This window comes from Trichoplax adhaerens, genomic scaffold (genome assembly GCF_000150275.1).
Source record: "Trichoplax adhaerens TRIADscaffold_4 genomic scaffold, whole genome shotgun sequence".
Taxonomy (NCBI): domain Eukaryota; kingdom Metazoa; phylum Placozoa; class Uniplacotomia; order Trichoplacea; family Trichoplacidae; genus Trichoplax; species Trichoplax adhaerens.
The window spans coordinates 6,387,494-6,413,543 of NW_002060946.1; the positions used below are offsets into that span (position 1 = coordinate 6,387,494).

Genomic DNA, 26,050 nt, shown 5'->3' on the forward strand with positions numbered 1-26,050 from the left:
CTCGAAAATTGGTCAACAGTTAAAAATAGAAAAAATATCAGACTCCAGAAATACTCATTCATGAGCATTTCCTATGCCGTACTTTGAACGCGTTGTTGTATCGATCTGATTGGCAAAGTCAATAATAATCTCGACCTAGTTTACCCCAACTCCATTTTATTGACTGACTCGGAAAGAACTCTAGACACGCCAAATAAGAACATACTGTACACTACAGCATTCTGTTGATTTTCACCATTTGATCTAGATTACAATCATGTTGTTCACTAGCATTCATTACTTTGTTGTTCTCAAGTCCATTGGAAAGTATCAATATCTGTTGTTGTAGTATCTTCCATTTGTCTGTTAAGAAATTTTTCTATAGTTTCGAGTCCTCTTTCATTGGCAAATTTCTAATTTCCTTTTTCAATTTACACTACTGACAAGACTAGGCCATTGGCTGATTAGTAAACGTATCCATAACGCAGTCTTTCTTGAACGACATTACCGTAAATAAAGATTTCACTTACTTTCCAAATTAGTCATACATTTCTTGGTCACTTGCTTAACGATATTGCTAAGGGTACTGCTATAGAGATTGTCTTAAGCTGGATTGTCTAATACAGTTTTCTTGATCATCATAGTTTCTTTTACTCAGTGCTGTTGTCAAATTGGAGGAATATTAGATTCATAAATTTGTCAAGTCAACAGACAACAGTCAATAAAACCTGTATTTCACTATGACAATCCATCATGAAAATTGCCTACCTACATTAATCTTGAAGAATAGGGCAATAAACGATCTCATTTTAGATCGGTAATACGCCTCATTGGTTCCAATTTTCGGTAAATCAATAACATCAGAGTGCTTGACTTACTGTATATTAATTCTTGTATTAATACATATATCAGATAGTGCAATAGCATTGGTGCTACTAAAATTAGTAACTGTATCTTATTCTTTCAATCATTATTGGATGAAAGCATAAAATAATGATATGGACTGGAAGAGGATTATTAATGGACTCTCAATATTGCCAAGTATAGGCGTAGAAATTGAATCAAATCATCCAGGCGTGATAGAAGTATATTGGATATAAAATCATCATCTTACACTAATCTTGATCAATATTAAAAGTACGAATTTGATTTTAGATTGGTGCTATGCCTTGTTGGTTAAAGTTTTTTTGAATCAATTCTACGAAAAGTGCTTGATTTGTATTAATTCTTGCGCCAATATGCAATCTACTGCAACAGCATTGGTACTACCGACATTAGTAATAGTAAATTATTCTTCAATATATAATGATATACGAGTACATATATTCGATGAGGGTTATTACTCAACTCTTAATGTATCAATTATAATGCAGAGAAATGGAATCATAATTCTACGACAAGTCATTCATTTGTGTTGATTCTTACATCAATTTGCAATATACTGCTACAGCGTTGATGCTACCAACATCAGTAACAATAATTTATTCTTAAAATATATCATGATATACGAGTATACATATTCGATGAGAGCTATTACTCAACTCTTAATGTATCCATTATAATGCAGAGAAATGGAATCATAATTGTACGACAAGTCATTCACTTTTGCAAATTCGTACATCAATTTACAACATATTGCAACAGCATTGATGCTGCCAACATTATTAATAATAGTAACTTGTTCATCAATAATGATATACACGCATTCTCGATGAGGGTTATTAGCCAATTTTCACTATGTTGTAAAGTAAAGGAATAGGATCATCATTTCACGAGAAGTACTTGTGTTAATTCTTGTACCAATATACAACATGCTGCAACAGTATTGATTGATACTGGCAACATTAGTAACAGTAACTTATTCTTAAATAATGATATTTGAATATCTATAGTTGGTAAGGGTTACAAGTCAGCTCTCAAATAATTAGAATTAGATGTACTTGATGATTAGTCAACTCTTAGTATCGTATATTGTCATATAATGAAATGGAATCATCATTCTGCGAGAAATGCCTTACTTATGTTAATTCATGCACCAATATACAGCATCCTGTAATCGACGCCAATAGTATTGATGCTACTAACATTAGCAACAATAATTTACAGTATTCTTAGGGAATAAGATATATTTGATAAGGGTTATTAGTAAACTCTCAGTGTTATAACGTAAGAAATTCAAATCAGATCATTTGGGTAAGGAAGGAATCTTTCTGCTTTTAAGATTGGCATTTTGAACCAATTTAGCAACGGGCTTCAATAACTCAGTTGTCTCTTTGCTGTATAGACACAGAGAAGCTTTAAATCCTCTATTATACCGATGAAACAATGATATTAAAAGAATTCGTAGCATTAACTGGATGTTATAGAAAAATTATGAAATATCAATATGAATAAACTTCTTTATCTCGAATTCCAATAATTAATAATTAAAATTCGATGTCAAAAGTAGCTGCAATAGGCAGTGTTGCCTCAGTCACGACTATTTTAGCAGTCGTATTGTATGACCTATTGGTCTACCTTTGAAGATTCAGATTAGAAGTCAATATAATTCACCCGCTTTAAAATAGAGTTTAATTTTTCAAATTTCTACAACTAAGCATAAAATATCATTGATCTTACGTACTTTACTGACTGATATTAATTATTGATTGCTTATTCATATACAAGGCCTTATGTACGTATACCGTAATTTTTTCTTGCTGTAATGAAAATTTGAACCGTAAAGTAGTTGTGTTTTTACATTAACTTTTATCAATCTATCTCTTTTCAATGTTATAATAGAAAATTATTGAATATCCCAGGCCTTGATGACGAAGAGAATAAAACTTCATCTAGGTAAAAATGTCATATTTTCCGGCATCGATCGTCTTTTATCACTGAATAAATAAATTCTCCTAGTATATTTCTTCTGTCGTTTACATATTGACTTGATTATATTTCGTATAGATGACACATCTTCAAATTTTATTTATGCGATTGTACGGCTACTCTACTGCAATTGACTCGTTTTAATTAAAATTGATTCTATAAATATTTAACGCCGATAAAAGATCTGAAATAATATTTCGTTTCATTATTCTCCTCGCAGTTTCTCATATATCTTAATCTTATACGTAATGCTTGAGTAATGTTATGCAGTCTCGTAGCTAGATTCATCTAGTAATCAACAGCTTTACTCAATAGTTAACAACACACATTTTTTAACTGGGTTTTCTTTGTGAATGTGATCCGATATTGACGGCCAAATCAATGTTTCATAAAACTTTCCGGTGTATTTTCGATATATTAGATACTACACTTTCAGTGCATTGTTTATCACACTTTCAGCAGCGTATTCATTATAGATTTTTTTTAATGTAGACATTCTTCTCCTATTACCATCTCGTCCAGTAAATCGAATACACCAGAAGGAGCATTGGGGTAAGAAAGAAGTAGTACTACAATTATTAGTTTACTCAAAGTAGTTCCTAACTGATAGGATATATTTCAGCTGCTCTGTCTACAGTAGATGCTAATAAAAGAAGTATTTTATATTGGCTATTGGTAAACAGTTGATATCGAGACAATTGAAACAAGATTTGTTATTTTACCTCATTAACCTAATTGCAATGATTCACAAATAACAAATAGTATCTTATAATGCTGTTGAGAACCTATTTTTAAAATATTCCATTTTCATCCTTATATGGCAGAAATTCACCAGCTATCCCAAACTCGACTAGATCTACTATGTCTGATGTCAATGCCAGGTAATAGGAAGTTAGTTGGCTGCAAGATGTTGTTGTAATTTTAATATCGATAAAGCTGAACTGTTTTAGTTCCGATGGCAATCTTAAATAATATCAGAAAGTAGTGATACAAATATCAAATAGTAAAAGTGTAGTTAAATGAACTCTATTTGGGTAATTAACTTAATGTTTAGCTCATATACGTTACAAATTGGAACACGGATGTGCCAGTTACTTTGTCACAATTATTTAAATTTCATTGCATTTTCACTTCTGCTGTACTGCTTTTTTCCTTTTATAGAGCTTCACCAACTCCTTTGACATCCAGCAAATCGAACAATACGGAAATTACGGCTAAGTAATAAAACTAAGGATTAGTTATACAATGATTTAGCCGCCCACTATTTATGATCCTATATATCGTATTGCGTTGTCAGTTCGACCGTCATTATCAGTTTAGCAAGCCTCACGACAACGAGGAAGCAAACGGAATTAGTCTGTGCGCTGTATTTTTTTCAATGGTTGACAGTATGATTAAGGTTTTAAAATAAGGCTGATTTTGATATCGTTGTAGCTTCACAATTGTCGATCGTACATAGATAAAACACCTAACTTTTATGAGTACAATAATAGTTTTATTAAATGTATGTTCCTTCGGTTACTATAGTATAACTGCTGCTGGATAACTCTTTACTGTCATTAGAGTGAAGAGTTATTAGATAAAACAATGTCATTAACGCAGTTAAATTCTTATCGCCACCTCAGAAAAAAGAAAGAGATAAATAAGGAAAAAAAGCAAGCGCTACAAGATTGGATTCCAGTGGCTTCGCCTTTACATCAGGTATAGCAGGTTGTAAAATGATTATTTGGTGTAGCATTTGTACAATCCAGATTAATTAGATTGTAACATTGTAAATGCACACACCAAAATTTGTCTCTTCAGGACCTGCAACTAGGTGGTTTTTAATATTTCTGCATCGCTACTTTTATTACCAACTTGTCTTTTTTATATTTGTTGCTACGCACTTATGAAACTAAATGGCTCTTAAAAAGTGTATCGTGTCTGCTGTAAATCTACTGATGTGAATCAGATACTTTCATATTTTTCTGCCTGTTAAAGTTTATTATCGCTTACACTTAGCAATTATTTAAGATCAAGTTGCAAATAAAAAACATCGAATGAATTTTTTACTTATAGGCTTTATCATCGAATTATTGGTCACGGTATGAGGAATTCCATAAGTTGTTTAGTGATCTTCCAGATACTGAGAAATTACTAACAGGTAAACTTACAGTATGGTATGTTAAGTACATTAATTTGACGTTATTATTGATATTTGTAATAGTGTATAATTAGATTTATAATGCAGGTTGTGCTAATTTTAGTGAAGCAAAAGTGACAAATACAATCTCTGATAACTATTATGACAAGTATGATAAGAGTAGCGTAGTTATGTAAGATTTCAATAAATCATGTTTATAATGAATTAATTACGTAGAGTTTACAGTGGCAAGATTTATCGGTTATTAATTATGGTACTATTTTCTTTCAATCATCTATTTGTGGTACTATCCAAAGTACTCCTAGAATTATTTGAGTTATAATAGTGACGTAGCTTTTAAGCAATCTTTACCATTTTAAAGTGATACGCTTAGGTAGACTCACATTGGTGAATCTATTTGTTTATTTGCTTTAAAATGTAACATATCATTGATCAGCCGCCCGGCGTAGGAGAAATATATAAGTATTTCTTGACTCCGGTTTGAAGTAAAATACAGTGAATACAAATAGCATTAGCTGTATTTTATGATATCTGTCAATTGACATCATCAGCTTTCGATTCGTGATGATTACATATCGTGCTCTTATCATAGTGTAAATACTTTGGAAGTGCAAATTAAGCATAGCAGTTTGGACTATCTATTACTAGAATTAAACTTAATTGACATAACGACATATGGCTGAATTGTATATTTTTTTGTTTATAAACTTTTGATAGATCACTCTTGTGCCGTTCAGAGAGATATTTTACTTCATGGACGCCTTTATGCGTCACAGAATTGGTTTTGCTTTTATGCTAACATTTTCGGCTGGGAGACTTGTGTAAGTGTTTGCTTATGCCTTCATTTAGATTCATAACATGGTTGCGATCTTCTGGGATTGCCTAAAAAATTTACTGTATGTGATTAATAGAGCTTTCATTAGCAATGACTTGTGCTTTCTTTTCATATGCGTTTTCTACTCTTGAACAAATCTAGTTTACTATACGTTTAACGGATATCAAATCTATACTGCGAGAGAAAACGGCTAAAGTGATTCCTAATGCAATTCTTATAGCAACTGAACAAGATAAAGTATTAGATATAGTTCAATTTCCTAATAACATAAATAGGTCTTACAATTTGTGCGTTATTTAGAGCAATTTTTCGATGTGCATTTATTTTCTATTTTGTATTAGTATTTTTTTACGTCGTTTTCATCACGTGAAACCGCCTATATGAAAATTTTTCGTATCTGGCAAAATGCACTTATGCAAGAAGATGGGTTGAATGCGGTTGATTTATTGTGTCAGTTAAGAAGTCTAGATAAAACAGTGGATGTTGACAAAGATCAAGACAATAAACACATGACTAAGTCGAGGTCTGCTGAGACGTTATCTGTTGATAAAGGTAACGTAGCATCGCTTTATTATTCATTCTCGCTAATTGTAGCGCTTTATGTTGTACTGTACTTGGGAATATGGCTAAAATAAATATCTTTATCATATTCTTTAATAGACGATACTCCTGATGCGAACGAAAATGCCTACCTATCAGCTACCGTAAGAAGTTTTCAGATTTATTGTGCTTTGTGAACTATGCTCAGAAGTTGAAAGTTCTGTTCTACTTACGCAACGAAATCACAGAATAAAGAGCAAGAAGAGCAATCATTGTATTCTGCGGGTCAAACGGATGCAAGCAGTGACTATTCTGAAGCTGAATCTACGGATCAAATTGATGTTGATATGTGCGATCCCGGTGAAGGTAATATTGTACTACAGTACTGAATTATGTTGCATAGAAATACAAATTGATTACAGCTGTTCGTAAATATAACGATATGAAATAACAGAGAAATATTTATCTCTACTTGTATCAGTTATATATGAAGATCCCGATACATTACCCAAAACATTTATCGATGAGGTAAATTTTAATTTTATTTTGTAATTCTGATTTCGGAACTTTAGTAATAAGTTGTTTCTTATTTTGAATAGGTTTATCCAGTCAATGTGGATACTTTATTTAAAACAATCTTTACCGGATCTGAAACATATTATAAATTTATAAATGAAAGAAAGACTTTCGGTTAGCTGTATAACTACAGAGGGAACAATTAAAAAGACTGTTGTTTATTGATTTAATTAATTTTGGGACTTAATTTGTTTAGATTTTGTCGATGATGTATGGCATGAGCAAGATGATGGTACAAAAGTTAGGAGTGTAAAGTACACGATAACTTTAAATCATTCAATAGGCCCGAAAACGTCCGTAACAAATGAATTACAGGTTAATTATGTAAAATATCGCTGTAATTTTGAGATATTGAGAAAGTTTGGCAGCTTTTATTGCTGTTTAAGCCACACCAATCACGGTATGTATAGAATTGAAATTGCAGTGGAAATTAATTGTCATCGTTGCTTTATGCAGAAATTGTCGGAGCTTAGCAGAAAGGGACATATTTATATCGTAGATTGTGAAGTAAGTGATAAAAGTACCAGATAAATGTTACTTTCAATATCTAAAACGAATTAGCACTTCCACACCGATTATACGAGTATTGCTACAATCGTGTACTTATATGCTATATTTCCGGCTTCAATTAGGTCTATAATTCGCCCTCAATACCTTATGGTGAAAGCTTTTACACGCAAGAACGTTTCATAGTCACACGTATATCTCACAACAAATGTCGTCTAAGGTTGTTGCGATGTTCTTTTTGACTGGTAGCATTTTTATCTGCTTGTGGAAATCTTAATGTTCATTATTGAATGACTTATTCCTTACAGGGTGTCTGGCGGTATAAAGTACAAGAAATCAGTGTGGACGATTGTCAAATGTAAGCTAATATTTCTCTAGACTGAACTATCGATAAAATACGTGAAATTTACAGCTGATTATCGTCTATGTTAAGAAAATTAACCGTTATTATTTATTGTACTCCTTAGCTTTAATTGACAAGAACGTTTATGAAGGATTAGATGCTACACTGAAGGTTCTCCGTAAGTTTATAATAAATAAAATTCGTAGAAATTTTCTGTGCAATATCTACAAAGGTAGTAATATAAATTATAATTCGATTGTAGATAAACATGTTGAAAACGACATAGATAATGGCTCTGTTGTTACACGAAATAGAAGAAAGTTAAAAAACAACATCAAGCATTTAGCCAAAGAAGTTCCTGAAATTTGCGATAATAAAACCTCGAACGACAGTGACACTACAGCACCAACTACGGATTCTTTTACAGGCATGGTAGCAATACCTATTGCATATAAAGTAATGACCATTGTGATAAAATTGCAATATTTAATTGATTTCATCATAGAAGCTTCGCCAGATAGGGGGAAAAGTTGGATGATATCTTATTTACCAAATAAGTACGTTCTTATATCTGTGTATGCTTTAATTAGTTAATATCTGCTAATTAATGGCTACGTTCTGACTCTACAGGCTTTATTATGAAAGATCTGAATATGAAATTAAGGCTATAGTAACTACATTGTAAGAAATTTCACTAGAATTCGGCCCAAAGTGATTTCAACTAATAAATAACTCCATATAGGATTGGAATTTTCTTATTACTCCAAGTATTTCTATTTTATCGCGTTTACCTGGTCGAACAACAAACGAACACTTTTACATCTATGTCATCGGTAGTAAATTGGTGAGTATAGTTATCATATTTAGAAACATTTATGTAGTATCTTATTTGGTGTTATGACGAATCAACTATTATTAAATATCAGCTTGCATAATGACGACGGAAAATGTCAAGTTCCTACAACTCAAGAAGAATGGATGAACCTACTAAATCAACAAAAAATCATAAGAAATAAGGAAAAAGCAGAGTATGTCGATAAGATATTTTTCTTCTTATAACTTACAACATGAATACCAGTGTTATGAATGATAATAATAGTAGTTTTTTACTGTTCAAATATATAACCTTATTAAACTATCTAAAATGTAGATTTCTAAAACGAATACAGCATGTGGAAGAGTCTATAGAAAAGGTATATATACAGGATATAACCATCTATTTATTTGATGCTAATTTTGCTAGAAGCTCATCTTATTTCTGATGGATTTAGACGATGGAATATCTTAAGCAGCTAAAAGATGATATGTATGGCCCTCAAAAAACCGATTCTTAACTAATCAACCAGACAATAAGATGATGAAATGTCCTAGCTGAAGCATACAATATTATCATTGTAATTAATTGTCCTTAATTCTGCTAGCCCAAGCTGGGTAACATTTCTTTTACTTTATTAGCCTTTGTGACTATGCGGAAACTGTCGAAGCTTTCCGTGTAGTTAATAACGAGATAAAAATTGTCTTTCGGGTATATTTTAAATATATTTATAGTAGTTTTATAAGATAAATTATACAGTATATTATTAGTTTATTACTGTACGAATTAGGCCTAAAAATTTCATATAAATTACGAATTCCCAATTCCCAATTGAAAATGAGTACTAGAGTTGGTGTATTTTAAATCGTAAAATCTAGATTCTATGAAGTAATTAATAGTCATTTATAAGAAACCAACAATTTAATTTTATTATCGAGGTATCAATGAAGTAGCTGCATGATAATATGGATTTATCAAAGCGATGTCTTGGCTGCCTCGTTACAGAATATAGATACATGTTGTGTTATAAGTTCATCCTATACAAATTAGAGATATTATGTAATTATCTGTATCGGAATCGGAATTCTCTATATGAATTTGCAGAATGTAGAATGTCTCTATGCGGATATCTCACAAATTAAGTTAAAGTATGCTTATGTAATTATATTGGCAGGCATAAATCTATTCGATATATAATTGTACCAGAATTGCCTAATCTTAAATTATCGTTAACAAAGAAGCTACAAATTATTAATTCAAATATTTATTATTAATGATCTTGCTAATATATTTGCAGGAAAAATAGTATTCAAAAGTAGGGCTGATTCTATATGATTCTGGTATAAATTGATATGATATTTAAGATGACTATTGAATTGAAATAGCTTCTATATATTGATTATGATTTTCGAAATCATAATTTAACGAAATGGTAATAAAGTGTATACTGTTAAGATGCAGATACTGTATTTAATGTTATGTGATATCAGGAACGATTTTAATCAGTGTAATATGTCGACGATAGACGGAAAGATTGAACTAAACCATTTTTTACTTAATAATCACGTTTTCGAAGCCTACGCTTACTGGAAGTCCACGATCACTAGCTAAATTTTAGTGTGAAAAGCTTTATATGATCAAGAAAATCTACAAAATTAGCCATCAGTATAGCTATATCTCAAATGTTTTTGTGCCAAATCGATTAGAGACACTGACAGTATAATCTTATACGGTAGTGAATCTAATCTCTTAGGAAAACTATCACAAATTTTCACATAAATTTATCGTTAAGTACAAACAGTCCTCTGGTACTGAATAAATAAATACCGCGAAGTAAATCTACACTGATATTACTTAGCTACAAATACTGCGCTATTGCCATGGGAACTCTTATATTCATTAAAATACAAGTGTATTCTAATTCATTAGATGCAGTAACTGGATTTAGAATAGGTTCTAGCCAATCAAAGTAGATAATGAAGGTAAACGAAAATTGAATTTGAATTTATATTTGACGATAAATATACCATTGATATCATTAACATCTGAATATAATAAACAACACCTAGAACAATTTTGATAGATAGAAAAAAAAGATACACTGAATTTCAATTTCTATTTTAACATAAGGCATGGCTTTTTTATTCTTCCATAAAGATGTCTACTAAAAATGTACCCATATCTGATCTTTACAGAATGCTGATCAAAGCACTAGGAAAGTTATTGTACGAAATCACACCTAAATGGTAACTTATGTCAACACTATTGTGTTTTTCATTTCTCTTTTCTAGCTATATGTAATTAAGTGTGGCTTACAGCTGCTTTATTTGTTGTTTTACAGTACGAGTACATTAGATACAGACTTACCGCACTCTCAAAATTGTGTCATTTTGGTCATTTAGTAGCCCATGGTAAGGCATGATTATTGGTTTTGAGGCAAGAAACGGATACTAATTGACAATGGATTGAAATTTGCACTTAGAATAGTGATGAAGTGACTTATATTTGAAAATTAGTAGTTCATCGAGTTATTTACTCATATAATACATATTTTATATCGGGGGCTGCCATCATTTGAGACAAGAAAACGGATAGTATTTATTAGCAAGAATAAATAATACGATACATAAATTGCCGCAGCAGTTCATGGCTATTAAAGCAGTTATTGAATCTAATATTTAATATTTATTAGACTTTGGTTGAGTCGTACAATTTTATAATGGCCTCTAGTCTTTCAAAATTCTAAATTGAAGATAAAAATGCTTTCGAACTATACGTAGGTTATCGTTTACCTTCGTTGGTACCGTCATCATTATTGGTATTATTAATAAAGTAATCATTATTATTTTATGAGGATAATATTAGTTAATACTATTATTTTTTCTATGCATTTATCTAGGACATGAGAACATAAAGTAGTGCAATAGAGCACGATGATATAGACCTAGAACGTGACCAAATCACGGGAACGGCAAGATTGAACAAATTCTGGCAAACTATCTTGAATTAAGTTAGCCACACTTAATCTGCCTTTTTCAGCGATTCGTTATGTTACTATTTAATAGGAAATCTCTCCTATACTCATTAATTTGATGAAAAAAGAAATACAAGCTAAGATTAGCATCATTATGCAATACATTTTTTGATATCCATTTTTTGACTTCTATTATAATAAGAACACAAGGGTTAGGACATATTGTTAGGGGCAGTTATTCTAGACTAAAGTAGTCATCATGATCTAATTCTATTCTCGTTGATTAGCTATAGACTATAGACTATAATGAGAGTGTATAAAAAGAAAGTCTACTATAAGTTCGACTCTAGATATAGAGCATTTTTTTAATGACTATATTGTTCTATTCCAATAAAACCCGTTAATTGGGTAATAATAGCTAGTTAAAGCTCTTCTTCTAACCACAAAGATGAAGCAATGGTTGACTTCATTTCAGACGTATTATAGCCTCAAGCAATTCTACTCCATACTGTGATTATGAAGTAAAAGATATGGATTTATAATCAACCTACCTATTCTTATTGACAACTGAGAATAGGTAAAAATATTGTTGCACTATTAGTAAACAAGACAATTAGTATTAGACAATAAAATCATCGATGAATGAGAACATTCTTCTTATTGTTACCTTAAAATATGATGACTTATTTTAGATTTATCATTCTTGTCCTGAGAATAATAATAAATTAAAATTATTAATCCTTAGTTTGTGGAAGGTTAGGTTAAATTGTAATTGAGTGGTGTGGAAAGCAAACTAATATCACAATCGCCACCAACAACCTGGTGGATCTGCTGATAGTCAAGGTGAGTTTCATTTTCTTCTCAGCAATTACTAATTCGGTTCCCATCAATAATTATATTAACCTATTACATAATTCGACTTTTGGGTTTCATATGGATGTTTTAACGTCATGGAATTTTAATTTGATATGAAAATGAAAAATTTTTACCGAATTAGAAATACAAGACGCTAAAGCATTTGGCCAACCCTATGACTGTTATTTTAAATTGTTAAATTGTTGACTCTCTTTTTCGATGAAGTTACTTGTTTTAATATTACTATAAGATGATAGAAAATAATTAATTCATGGTTGTAATCAATCTTCATCAAGTAGAGTGGTAAATTTTGTAAATAAGTTTACAAGACAAGGAAGGCTCTAAGTTGATACTGTAGGCATTACCACATGTGTTAGCATATATCATGACTCATTCTGTTGCCAGGCTTTGTTTTTTAAAGCACTCCCATTGACTTTTAACGTCCAACTATTCTTTCAACTGCTGGCAATATTTTAGGGTTTACGAAATATTAAAAAAACTGAAGTATTCTAGATGATATATTTTGGATACCATCTAAAAATAACATAGGAAGTGAATTGTTAATACTGTGTAAATTTATTATTTTGCAATTAAAGACGTAATTAGGATATTATATTACCTTATAATTGCAAGTCTTTTAGTTAAGGAAGACAGCAATCCAGGTTAGTAGACATTATTGCATAGTAACAGATGTCAGCTGGCTACAATTTTGCTTTCTTGACTTGGTTGGACATTTTACAGTATTCCATAAAACTAAAATACTATTTCGACTAGATTTTGTGACATATTTGAAATAGCATTCCGTAGATTTGGGGAAATGACTACTATAATGTGAATAGTCAAAGCAGTTTCATCCTACTATTTAGGGCTTTATCTGGATATAAATTTAATAGAAACCTTTCCTTTTCTTTTAAACGTGTTCACTACTTTAATACATAATTGTATTAAATTTTAAATCGTTCAGGACATTGAAGGAAGTACTTTACATCAGAATAGCGTTAGAATAAAGTTGATCTTTCAAGCAATGGTGACTTTTAATTAATATACGACACTATTAATAGGCAATCAGCCAAATAAAATTAGCTAAAAAATATTTAAAATTGATGCTCAGCCGCACAGCACAGTAGCTAACTGCCCATAACTGCCGTAATCAACATCTTGATAAATATTATGCACTACTTTAGGACCAATAGATGGCTCAGTTTTCTGATAGAGAATGGCTTATGTGCCTTTTCTTTCTATACTTCCGTTGACCGGAATATATAATTAAATAAATCGTGAGTTAGTTAGAATAATTCGATCGATGCTTTGTTAACGAATTGCTGGTGAACACCTTAATGTTACTTGATTTCCGTAGTACCGGCGCTATCGGCGTCATAAATTCCCACGGATGGATAAATAAATTTTATATTTAATTCTGTTGACCTTTTACATTTTAAATTTCAGACTGCTTAAGTCTTTCATAGATCTTGTGCCTAGACGCAGTTGTCTAAAACTTTCTGCTGTGATGGAATTGATTGGGTGCAGTACTTCACATAAGCTATGTTTCGCAGTCATGAATTTCATTTATTTTAAGGAGGATGCAACGTTAACCATACTGAAAAAACTTTTCAACCAATAGCAGTGGTCATTAGAATTAAATTTATAAGGAATACGAGCGGGTTAAAAGTTATTTTGCCAATAAATTAGACACATTAACCGCTCAACTGTTTGAAATCGCCCTTAGAGAGCTCAAACTGTTTATTGGATAGTTTCCTTTCGATCTATTTCTAGTCCCTTAGTAAATCGGATAGAATATCCTTTAGTTATTGTAGCACATTAGAAGGAGTAGATTATATCGTTGATAAATAAACTACACTGCATTGACTATCGAAAGAACATGTGCATTTATCGTTTGATAGATTACCATAAAAACTGGTTAAAGTAAGTAAAACTACAGTAAATGCTCTTTTATCACTTGATCAAGCGTTCTTTTGATACAGTTTCGTAATAAATTGATTCTGTTAAATGGCACCCTGTGGATCGGTAAAAACTATTGTTCGAAACTGAGACGAAAATAAGAAAGTTCATTATAAATATTTAAAGCTCTTTGAGACAAATTGATTTCAAATTTTATTTTGAATTATTTTAAATTAAAATCAAGAGATTCCTTAGACAATACGATGATTCTGTAAATCGGTTTCATTGTTGCTAACTGTATCATTGCATTATCTACTGTAAGCCTATTTTTTAGTTTCTTCCTTCGCAATTATGGCTTGTTTTGATAGAGTAATGTAAATCTAAGGATAAAGTTACTGTGGCACTAATTTCTATTAATAGCAATGTCATATATATATATCAAGAAAGCATCTATATGCATAGCTTGAAATTTAAAAGTAAGAGAGGCCCAAAAATAATTTATTAAACCGTATCATGCCGTATATCATAAAGATTTACTAGCAAATAATGAGCAAATGGATGTTTTAACAGTTGAAATTTGCTTCATGATTTTATTTTTATTTCTCGCACAAGCACTCGCTATTGAGATTCATTGGTTAGATAAAAGTGATTTTCTAGACAGCTATCTGCAGTATGGTAGTACCGTGAAAATAAACCTACTTAATGATGATCTACTGTATAAATAATTTCTTTCTAGACTGTTATTCATCATATAAGTGATCATTATTAAATTACGATGGTAATGTCTGATTAAAAGCAATTTATAAAACAGTTCTATCTTTTCATTAGTATATTTTACTAGGATTTACAAGTCCAACATAAGATATAGGTATACGTACTTATTCTCAAAGAGCTATTGCTGCTCTAGCCACTTTCGGGAAGTGTATTTAATTTACTAAATCAGTTAAAAGAGCGGAAATAACAGCTTGCTGTAATTCTAACGAACTAATTAGCTGTCTAGAGTGTAATTTAACTATTGATTTTCATCTATTATTTATCACTATTTTATTGGCTAATCTTTTCGAAAAAAAAGAATTACCGTACCTCATTTTTATGATCAATTTTAAGGTTAGTACTCCGACCATTACAGTTTCTGGCTATCGGTAGTAACTACCTTAAATTTGTTATAGCCATCACTAATTTCTAGAATAATCCTTAGGCTCGTGTCATAAGATAAAATATTCGCTTTAAGATTTTGTTTTATTAGTCTTCTCGAAAAGAAAAAACTTACCATGGCTCACTTTTTTATTATCGATTTAAGGTTATTCTTCAGATCATTACAGTTGCCACCATTTGTCGTCAGTAAATACCCTTATTTATTATGATCATTTCTAATATCTAAAACATCAGTAGACATCATGCCATAAGAGAAAGTATCCTCTTTGAGGTTTTACTGTCGCTTGCTCTGCAGTAAGTCATTTAATAAATTACCTGTAATTATGATACTTTGCCTATGGTAAGCTTCAATTAGGTGTCATAATCCTATAGAAATTATTTCAAAGCAACACGATCATTTTCCGCTTAATGGCAATCGTGTTCACGCAAGGCAATGATGTTTGCTTCCGATGATAATAGTTACTACGTTATCTTTTATAACGAATACCAGCAGTTGGTAAAAAATTTATTTTGCAGTTTAATCACCGTTTAATCGATGTATAGTGGATTCCCAAATGCAGTATTAAGAATTAATTAAGATAACCTTAGCAGGCATCCTAGTCTGGCTTGCAGACAAGGATGCAATAATTAAAGACGCTCTGCTTTGGATGACTAATGTACAGTTAGCCATGAATTTTATTTCACTAGTTAATTGGCTTGTTTACAGTAATTAAGCACTTTCTATACGATCTTAGCAGGAATCCAAACCCGTATTGATTTCGTTATGCTACTATTGATTATTATTAAAGATGTTTATAGAACGCCTATGTACTTTTAGTTCGTAGCAGTCCTTACCATGATCAGCTCTATTACTTGCTAATCCATTGCTTACAATTTATGACTTATCTATATGTGCTTTCGGAAAAAAACTGGTAAATTAATACTTAACTGTTGTCCATGACTTGATATAATATCATATAGACTACATTCTACTGACTGACCAATTTCACTTTCATTTATATCCATTAATTCTGTAACCTATCATAATTAATCACAAATTAAAACTGGTAGCGATATATTAATACCGCAGAAAAAAATTTAAAAATTAGGTTTATCTTCACAGTTGAGATACTTGATACACAAGATGATTACTGTTTATCTACCGAAGCAAAGGATAACCAAAATCTATAGTAACTATTTAGCAGTTGGATTCAATCATTTATTGAATCAAGAATAGTATAAATAGGGATAAATAATTAAACATGAATACTCTACGTAATCCGACTTGAAAGAGCGTATTTAAAATTAGTTATCACAATACACTCTAGCTGATCTTATTTGACTTAGCCGTTGCAGTATTGTCTTTTGAAATTGTAGCCATTAAAATCATCCCAATTTGAAGTAATGCAGTAGATCAAACTATTCTGATGAAAAAAAAAAGTAATTGTCTATTTCATCCATTTTAAGCTAAAAAGTCATTTTTGTAGCAGCTCTGATCGATGAGTAAATTAAAAGTTTGGTTACGATAAACAAATATCCTATGCGACTACTACACGAGGCGTTCTAAAATTTTTCTTTACGCGTATACAAACTTCATCACTTATTTCGTCACTAGTTGCAGTTTCTCTGATATCACACGAGATTTGATTCTAATAAATTTATTTTAAAAAACATCAAAGCTATCTCGTAAAATAAAATCTGATTCTCAATTTCATTTTCATGCCATGAAAGATTTTTCTAGCTACATTTTAGCAGTCACTTATAGCGCTTACAATAATTTATAATTCATTGAAGAAAAGGATCATGGCTCTCTCGTAAATATGAAAATCTGTTTCTTTATTTCAATTTTTATACCATAAAAGATTTTACTAGTAAGAGTTCGCGTCACTTAGAGAGCTTGTAGTGTATGACAATAAACGCCTAATCCAATATCAAATTTCTGTTTGATAAACAAAGTATGGATATGACTGTATGAAAATAGTGTGAAAGTTTTTATATGCGTATACTCACGTAAAGTCTTAGTTATCATTTATAGTCTTTGGAGCCACCTGCAACAATATGGGAAATTTTATTGTAATGATTCCATTATACAGCAAAGATAATACATATTTGATAAATGAAGAGGACCAATTCTTCATATTATTTTGTTTACTGTGCATCTTTTACATTCCAGGTCTAAGCCATCACTTATACCAAATAGTTGTTAGCAATACATATCTAATATTTAAAGAGAACCAGTTCCTTATTCTATTTTATTACTGTGCACCTTTTACATTCAAGGTCTAAGCCATCAATTATGCCAATTCGTAGTTAGCTCTACTAATACAGTGTCATGGGGCTTTTATTTTGCCATGAAGTTCTGTAGCGCATTAAGCCCTTAATAATACAGACAATTTAATTCTCTACTTTACCTGATTTTATATCGTGAAAGATTTTCCATTCGTGACTTTACTACGGTATCTATCATGTAAACAATATCCTAACCGCACCAAAAATATTAATAACCGATAACTTATACGACACAAATTAAAAATTGTTTTCCAAAATCAGCCTTGAAGGCAACTATGCAAACAGTATAAAAACAAAACGGAATGATTTAACACATAAGAGTCAAATAAATCATTATCATGCCGTCATATCCGCATCAACGAGGTTAATCAATACAGTAACTATCTTTAGTTCAGACAGCCATTGAAAGAATGCAGTTCCAGAAGCAGATAACAGGCTTGAACGAGTAATATTTTTGTATTCTAAGATTGTTAGAAGTAATCCATAATATTAAGGGCGTTTTAAAGACGATGGAAGGCTTGAATAAAACGTTATATTGATTTCAGAACTTTACGAAGTATTTGGAATCATTTTTGATGGTTAGATCGTTTTAGGATTTATAATAGAACAGAAAAAGTTAGAAGTATTTAATTTTGTTAATATGGCCTTGACAATCTTGATATCCTAATTGAGCTAGCCTTGATGGAATGGATTAGTAATCAAATCAAATAAGTTCCATGTACAGTAAATCAAGTTCAACATACTATACTAATGTGGTGCAATAATGCAATAGTCGGTAAAAAAACATCCTGTCCTTCATTACGCAATTAATATAATTTTAACTGTATGGTGGAATTACGTATTAATCCATACTACAATATGTTTAGCAGATTTCGTATGGGCTTTACAATGTAGTAGATTGTTAATGGATAGAGCATTTATTTTCATAGAGGAAGGAGATAAAGTTGCTGTAGTAATTTATTGATTCTTTTCGTGATCTTGTATTCTTATCATTGTCTTACTTATGGAATGTTAGAGTTGTCCAATTTAAATTACTGCAAGGTAATAATAGGTCAAAGGGAACCTCTGATCAATTATTTAATTCTATTCAGTCATAAAGAATCTAGTCTGTCAAGCCATTCAGTAGCTTGATCTTGATTCTAATATATTTCTACTATTATATGGCGCATAAATACATTCATTTAGCGAGAATTTAGATATTCTTCCTCGCATGATATATTGACAACGTAATCGAACTGAATCAAAATAACAATGCAATGATAAAGATTCAATTTTAGTCGATTAAATTACGAAAAATAATTTACAGACCGTTGTTATGAAGAGCTCAATGCTGTATAGGTGTTATCAAGAGAGCTCTAAATCATTGATTACCCTTACCAATAATAACAGCTTCAATTCTAGCAGATCAAATATCAAGAGATGATCGATAGGGGACATGTTTCAAGAGGTTTCATGTTTGTATGATGTTATTTGAACGCTATGGTTTAATGGAACAACTTTCGTTTTTGTTAATCAAATTGTAAATAAGAAGATGGGGAATTGCTTTTTAAATGACTGCTATTTTCACTTATTTCGAGTGCTTTAACATGCTTTCTGATATTTAAATTTTTCAGCAGCTACTGATGAATTTCTAATTAAACATCTAACATAATCATATTGGGATAACAATTCCAAGTGTAGCAATAGCGTGATGAGATTATAGAATTTTAATGATTAACTTGATCAACATTCCATTGTAACTAAGTCTATCAATTTAGTAGCAAGATTGTCTAAAATTGATAGCTTGCCAGAGACGATGTACAGTGTATTCCATCCTATGGTCAATAAATAAGAATTTGAATGATGATTAAATACAATTGGCCTTTATTTTATGTAAGCAAGAGATGAGTCTGTTTCTAAAATTACTTAAGATAGCACATTACAGAGAGAAATTTTAAACCATTGTTAGAATAAATCGCCATTAATTTTTAATCAGCCGTAAGTTGTTGTTGTAGAGAAAATGCAGCAGAAAAGGCAATGAATTCAATTGCTACTATAGTTTGCATTCACATTATATAAGGATATTTTATTTGTGTATGACATTCTGTTAACTTTTCAATTTGAAGAGTTCAAACCCCTCAGTTCCTGTAAAAATGACCGATATTTCAGCATCTATGATCATGAACGTTTCGTTACGTCTGCTAGCAATAGCGTCGGTCGATCCAGCTCGAAAAAAAAGCGTTTAACTTTTGCAGGAATAACTAATAGGGAATAGTGAGTGAATGCGAGCTAAATAGCCTTGGAAAATTTTCGACTTGAGATACGTCTAATGGATTCACTCTAGAATTGAATTTCTCAAAATAATGAAAAATTTAAGACTAGTAACATTTCAGTGCCAATTTTACTTGATTTTAAGAGAGTTTGAATCCTTCGATCTGCATTATATGAATTTTAAGTTATTAACGTTAAAAAAATATTTAGGCAAGCTGGTAATTCTATTATTACCCATTAATTCACTAACGTTGCAGAGTAGCAAGCAGATATTGTTGAGCAGATAGGCCTACAATAGCAAGAATCCTACCTGACTTTATATAGCGACAAGTGTCGATTGGGTAGCTATCTTCCTCATACTTTATCGATATTTTCATTAATGTAACTTAAATTTTGAAAAGAAACTAGAATTAATCAACTATGCAGCTATTATGACATGGTTATTGAAAATAAGCGAATGGATAATAAGGATAATATCTATTCAATAACCTAGTTTATTTAACCAAATGCGCTAATGTTAAATGAACAAAGGTCCACTTTAAATCACAGTATCAAGGCGTTCTCTTACAGACTTGCAAAATAATTCATTTTTTGATTAAATTGGAACGAATAAATTGACTCTATTTCAATCTATCCATTTTCATCGCTACGAACTATCAATTCACTTGAAGCATTTAGACTAAAATGATTATGAAAGGATTATAGTCAATGTTATTTACTTCTTTATTATTTCTTTCAGGACAACGTAAGTTCAATAAGGCCAAGACTGATTAACTCCATTTGTAGGATGAAATTTTTCTTCAGATAATTTTATCAGAATTGAAGCAATTCTCTTCAATTAGAATTGATAAAAAAATCGGTCGAATAACGCGATAGTGAGATACTTTTTTCATCGCCATTGGATAAAGGATCAAACACTTACTGCACGAGCAGAATTGAATATTACGTATTTGCTATTATAATTATCATCGTTTACTCAAATTTATTCGTTTTGGTCATTTCCAATTAAAGCAGTGATTGCAATCGTATCCACCTAATCGAGGGTGATACTACTAATCCAAACCCTATTTGGCATTCAAGGATTGAAAAAATTCCAGAAACAAAATTGCTTTCGACAATTCTGTAAAACTTGAAATTACTGTAATAGCATAAAAAGGATTTGTAAAGCTAAATTTACACAATTGCAAATCTCATTTAAACTTGTTCGTTGAAAGATTAAGATATCTATAAATCGAGTTTGTTGAAGGATTAAGATATCAAGAAATCGAGCCTCAAGACTGAAATTACTCAAGATATAGTTACTACCGTTTAGATCAGCTCCGGCCGCATACAGAAATTTCTTCTACGATAAATACTTGGAAATTATTCTGCATAAAAAGGCTTAATAAAACTAGACTTACATCATTGCTCATTTCATTTAAACTAGCTTGTTGAAGGATTTAAGACATCAAGAATTTGAGTTTCAAGACTTGAAACTACTCTACATAAATAAGGCTCTGTAAAACTAAATTTACATCATTGCTCGTATCATTTAAACTCGTTTATTGAAGGGTTTAAGACATCAAGAACTTGACCTTCAAGACTAAAATTACGCAAGATAATTATCATTTGGATCAGCTCCGGTCGTAAACAGAAATTTTCTTCTACGCCAATTGGTTTTCATCCATTACTAATATCAATCAGCATTCATTAAATGATTCTATAAAAGACATTAACAATTTGCCATACACTTTTAGAGCTATCGTCTACTGTTTCCACTACTGTTTCTACACTGTGCTATGGATGTCTTACAAGAAAATGATTCCATCGAAGCTAACGCAACGTATGAATATGATCCAACTATTAACATTGTTTATGCCATTATTGGTAGTACAGCGATCATCGGTAATATTTGGGTTATTGCATTAAATGTTATCCACCGCGCAATGTTGTATCAAGCACCGAATAAATTTGTTGTCAGCTTAGCTGCTTCGGACGCTATCAGTGGTTTATTAATATTTATCATGCCAGGCTATATCTTTCCTGTTGATAGTTATCCATATCCGAACGGTGTTTACTTAGGATCAATATTCTGTAGTTTAATTGATTCTAATGCTTTATTTTTTGCCTCTGGATTTATCTCGGTCTATACTATTGCTATTATAAGTATGGAAAGATGGTGTGCAGTTTCTCGCCCATTTCTTTATAAGCGATTATTCACGCAAAATCGAACCCGTTTAATTATTATTTGCATATGGATATTTGTGCCAATTTCAGTTGTCGATGGTGTTTTACAGAAAAAATTCGATGCAAGATTATTTCCTCCATGTCAGTGGTTTAGTCTATTTCGGGGTGATATTGTTTCAGCTAATTTGGTTTTTATGGTATTAGAATCTATTCGTGTCTTTCTTCCAGCACTTGTTACTATCATTAGCTTTGCTGATGTAGTTCGACGAATGTCGAAAAAGAGCGATGTGAAATTAAATTGCAGTAGCGCTAAACGTGTTAAGGTTCGACGGCGATTTACAATTATGTTAGGTATTGCTGCTGTGGCATTAATTATATGTTGGTTGCCTAACGAAATTTATTTTTCCTTAGTCCAATTGCGTCTTGCTTTTTATGAACCAATAGTTCATTCCATTACCAAAACCTTAATTGTGACAAATTGCTGTGTTAATCCGATCATTTATGCGGCCACGAATGTAACTTACCGTCGTGGCATGATCCAATTAATTAGGCAAATAAGTCGCTGCATAACGGGTAAAAAGACACCAATAGCACCAATCAATTCGATCAGGCCTAGCAGAAGTCCTACCAATCTAACCAATGCTAGTGCGTATGATTTAACTAGCCTTTAAATATGGACATTTATTCACTTATTAGCTTAGCAATGATGAATAACTTGTATTCGAATTCAACTCTGACTGCTAATATCCGTACGATATTTAGCCCATCAGTTTAATTTACACTTTATATAATTTCTTCCGTTTATTAATTTTATCCTTTCTCCGCTTAAAATACATACTCAAGCTAAACGGAATTTACAGTTAATGTTATTCTAAACATGCAGAACTTTCTTTCATAGATTGATGAAACACTATTCTAATCATTCCATGAACGTGATTTAATTCAATTAAAAATCCATTGATATGTTTATCAATTCTAAATAATATTTCTAATTACGTTTTATTTCAGTTTTACCTTAGTGTCATAAGTTAACAGATTAACAGCATATTATTCATGCTTAAATTGAGTTTAGCAACATTTAATTATTATATATTACCTTCCTCCATAAGCAAGCGTGCGAAACAAAAGTTAAATTCACCATATGATTGGAGACTGAAGGTTTTAGTTATCCACTCTTTCTCAATATCTTGCCTTACATAGCTATTTTCCCTGATTTCACAAGCTAAAGACCAATTCTGAAGAGGGATTTGTTGACTATATTGGAATTATTACGGCCTTGATAGGAACCGAACATTGCAAAGGAGAGCGTTGTATCAACTCTGGCACAGGCAGTAGAGATGATGCAACAACTCGATACGATTTTACCTAATAGCATAAACTCTATCTTGGTTTTATTTATTTATTACCGGTCATTATAATTATCCAAAATACTCGTAGTTGGAGGCATATTAATTAGAAACTGAACACTGCTTCCAATACTATATGTACCAGTATGGTGCTCTATTGATAAATTTAAAAATGATCTCAATCGGTAAAATGATTTTAATCTATCCAGCGGTCGTGTACTGATGTTTTATCTATTAATATCTTAAAAGCGATTCCCTTTGTTTTTATACCTGATAGCAGTTATCCATGATATTACCGGTGATAAGATTATACCAATTTAACTACGCTTGTTATGTTATGTAGTATGGACGTAACTTGTAATTGCTATTTACAATATAGACAGTTTTTAACAGATGATAAGATCACGTTTATAATTCACTTCTAGCAATTGCAGCATGAAATAACATTTATGATGTTGATTTATTTTTCCGTCTTATTCCGAGAATTCATGATAGCTTTAAAGGAGCTTGTCATTTTTAGATTTACCGATGAATTAAATTGTATTATCAGAGAGGTTAAGATTTTTATATCCTATTCAATGTTTAGTGGATTATAACCTTTTACAATTTTTGCTGCGGCAAATTAGCAATTTATAGAGCACCCGATAATTGATATAATCTATTCTACAATTATAAATTGACTGTTGGATAGAATTTGATATTGCGCGTATGCCAATTAATAAAAGAAACAGTAAAACTTGATATCGAAAGTTGGCGATTTTATTGCTGTCTTAAAACTTGAAATAGATAATGCACCTAAGATAAGGCTATGTCGCGTATCAACTCCAGACTATATCCCTCAAAAGTATACCCTTGATATAATTTACTGTAGGCTGGAGAATAGTCTGGACTGTTATAGCGGACTACTTGATGTTGTAACTCACCTATATTCAAGCATAAATCTACAAGCTTTAATCATCATAACTTTAAGTACATTACATAACTCTTCCAATAGTGCTTTGCTAGTCCTTTCCGACAAAGCTTTTTAGGGCTACTAGATATTATAGTTCGCTTTATATACTTTAAACCTTAGTCAAATGATGATCTTGGAAGAAGAATGGAGATATGCTTAGTAGTAGCTTTAAGCATCAAGGGCATTCGATTTAGTGGATGTATAGCGTTAATATTATGACGGAAGCTGACTAAGAAACGGCTAGAGGGTATTTTAGATCAGAGGTCCTTAATAAAACATCAAGAATTAGATTGCAATTAGATATTGTAGTTCCCTTTAGTTAAAGGTGTAAATCTCAGTCAATTCTAAATATACGTAAGAAAAAATTTACTTATATAGTCAGTTTATACCATAGAGTCTAATTTAAGTTGGAAGGTTATCATGCAACTATTCTTATTAGTGCATGAATCAACAATACTGACCTTAAAAGCTTGTTAAATGAGCACATTATCGTAAACCGTCAGTAAAGCGACGGGAGTTTGCACTAGTAACTATAAAAATAAAGAATTTTCGCAGTATATTTATTAATCAATAAATATTGGTTCGTGGGCTTTTATTTAGCGACATGTATGTACACTATCTGTTTATTTAAGAATTCTGATGGAGAAGGCTAGAGAAGGCATAAAGCAACTACAATAGATTAGAGTACTATATCTGCTAAAACTGCCTGGATCAATAACTGCTGGGAAAATTCAAGATAAACGACATCCTCATATTGCAAATAAGTATGCTAGTTCCCTAATCAATTCTTAATATTGAAAATCAATCGTTTTTGAATGTAAATGGCAACTATTGTCGGAATAAAGGGCGACAAATATCTCTCTGAATTGAAAAAATTGTCGGCATTCTTAAATTGATTTTGTAGTATTATACTCTTGGTAAACGATGATTATTTTCGCTCTAGTATAATTTCATTTACACAATGACTATAATTATTAATAGCTATGGCATCGTTGATGAAGAAAAATCATTCCAAGGATGAACTGGCAAAAGAAGATGTCATAAAATGAGGGTAAAGTCAAATTAATATTAGTTCTTTTGCGACAGATACAACCATGCTGTTATTCTAGATAATTAAAAGAATTTCCATACATTGCACTGCCTTGAAGGATTATTAGTACATAATTAAAAAAATTTTCTTTAGCATTATTGTACTCATCCTAATAACAAATGGTGAATCAGGCTTTATTTACAGACTAGGTAATCATAACTACTATAGTCACATTTAGATTCTTATGCTGTCATCTTAACGGAAGTAAAGATTATTGTCGATGGACAAAATGATTACTGTACTTTTGTTCACATGGTAATATGATTATAGAATTTTGTTAAAAGGAACGAGTTAATTTTAGGAGACGTTGAGAATTAGCATAAGATATTGAAACAAATATAAGCGTCCTTGGTTACTTTTTATTAGCGGCCTGCTAGCTAAATAAAGTCGCAGACAGAAAATTACTTTCGATATTTAGATTTGCCTGCAGGCATTTCACCTAAACGGGAGAAAGGAATTCTAGACTTGTTTTTTTAATATTATGAAAAAG

The 26,050-nt window shown here is 31.3% G+C and overlaps 2 protein-coding genes across 2 annotated transcripts; both read left to right on the forward strand.

The window, feature by feature from the left end:
• Nucleotides 1-719: 719 nt before the first annotated feature.
• Nucleotides 720-13,476, forward strand: TRIADDRAFT_55922 (uncharacterized protein; the record flags this gene model as incomplete). The annotated part of the gene is made up of 27 exons (XM_002111623.1): nucleotides 720-796; nucleotides 2,761-2,814; nucleotides 3,340-3,399; nucleotides 3,672-3,728; nucleotides 4,009-4,065; nucleotides 4,473-4,548; nucleotides 4,906-4,990; nucleotides 5,708-5,811; nucleotides 6,167-6,377; nucleotides 6,486-6,529; nucleotides 6,614-6,731; nucleotides 6,847-6,893; nucleotides 6,965-7,055; nucleotides 7,138-7,256; nucleotides 7,398-7,448; nucleotides 7,574-7,668; nucleotides 7,757-7,806; nucleotides 7,916-7,969; nucleotides 8,054-8,247; nucleotides 8,659-8,819; nucleotides 8,942-8,984; nucleotides 9,063-9,097; nucleotides 9,247-9,316; nucleotides 10,763-10,851; nucleotides 11,386-11,437; nucleotides 12,272-12,334; nucleotides 13,399-13,476. The coding sequence occupies 27 exons, from the start codon at nucleotides 720-722 to the stop codon at nucleotides 13,474-13,476; spliced, it is 2,235 nt and encodes a 744-aa protein (XP_002111659.1).
• Nucleotides 13,477-21,784: 8,308 nt separating this feature from the next.
• Nucleotides 21,785-22,843, forward strand: TRIADDRAFT_55923 (uncharacterized protein; the record flags this gene model as incomplete). Its single annotated transcript, XM_002111624.1, has 1 exon — nucleotides 21,785-22,843. One exon carries the CDS (start codon nucleotides 21,785-21,787, stop codon nucleotides 22,841-22,843), a length of 1,059 nt encoding a protein of 352 aa, XP_002111660.1.
• Between the last annotated feature and the right edge of the window lie 3,207 nt (nucleotides 22,844-26,050).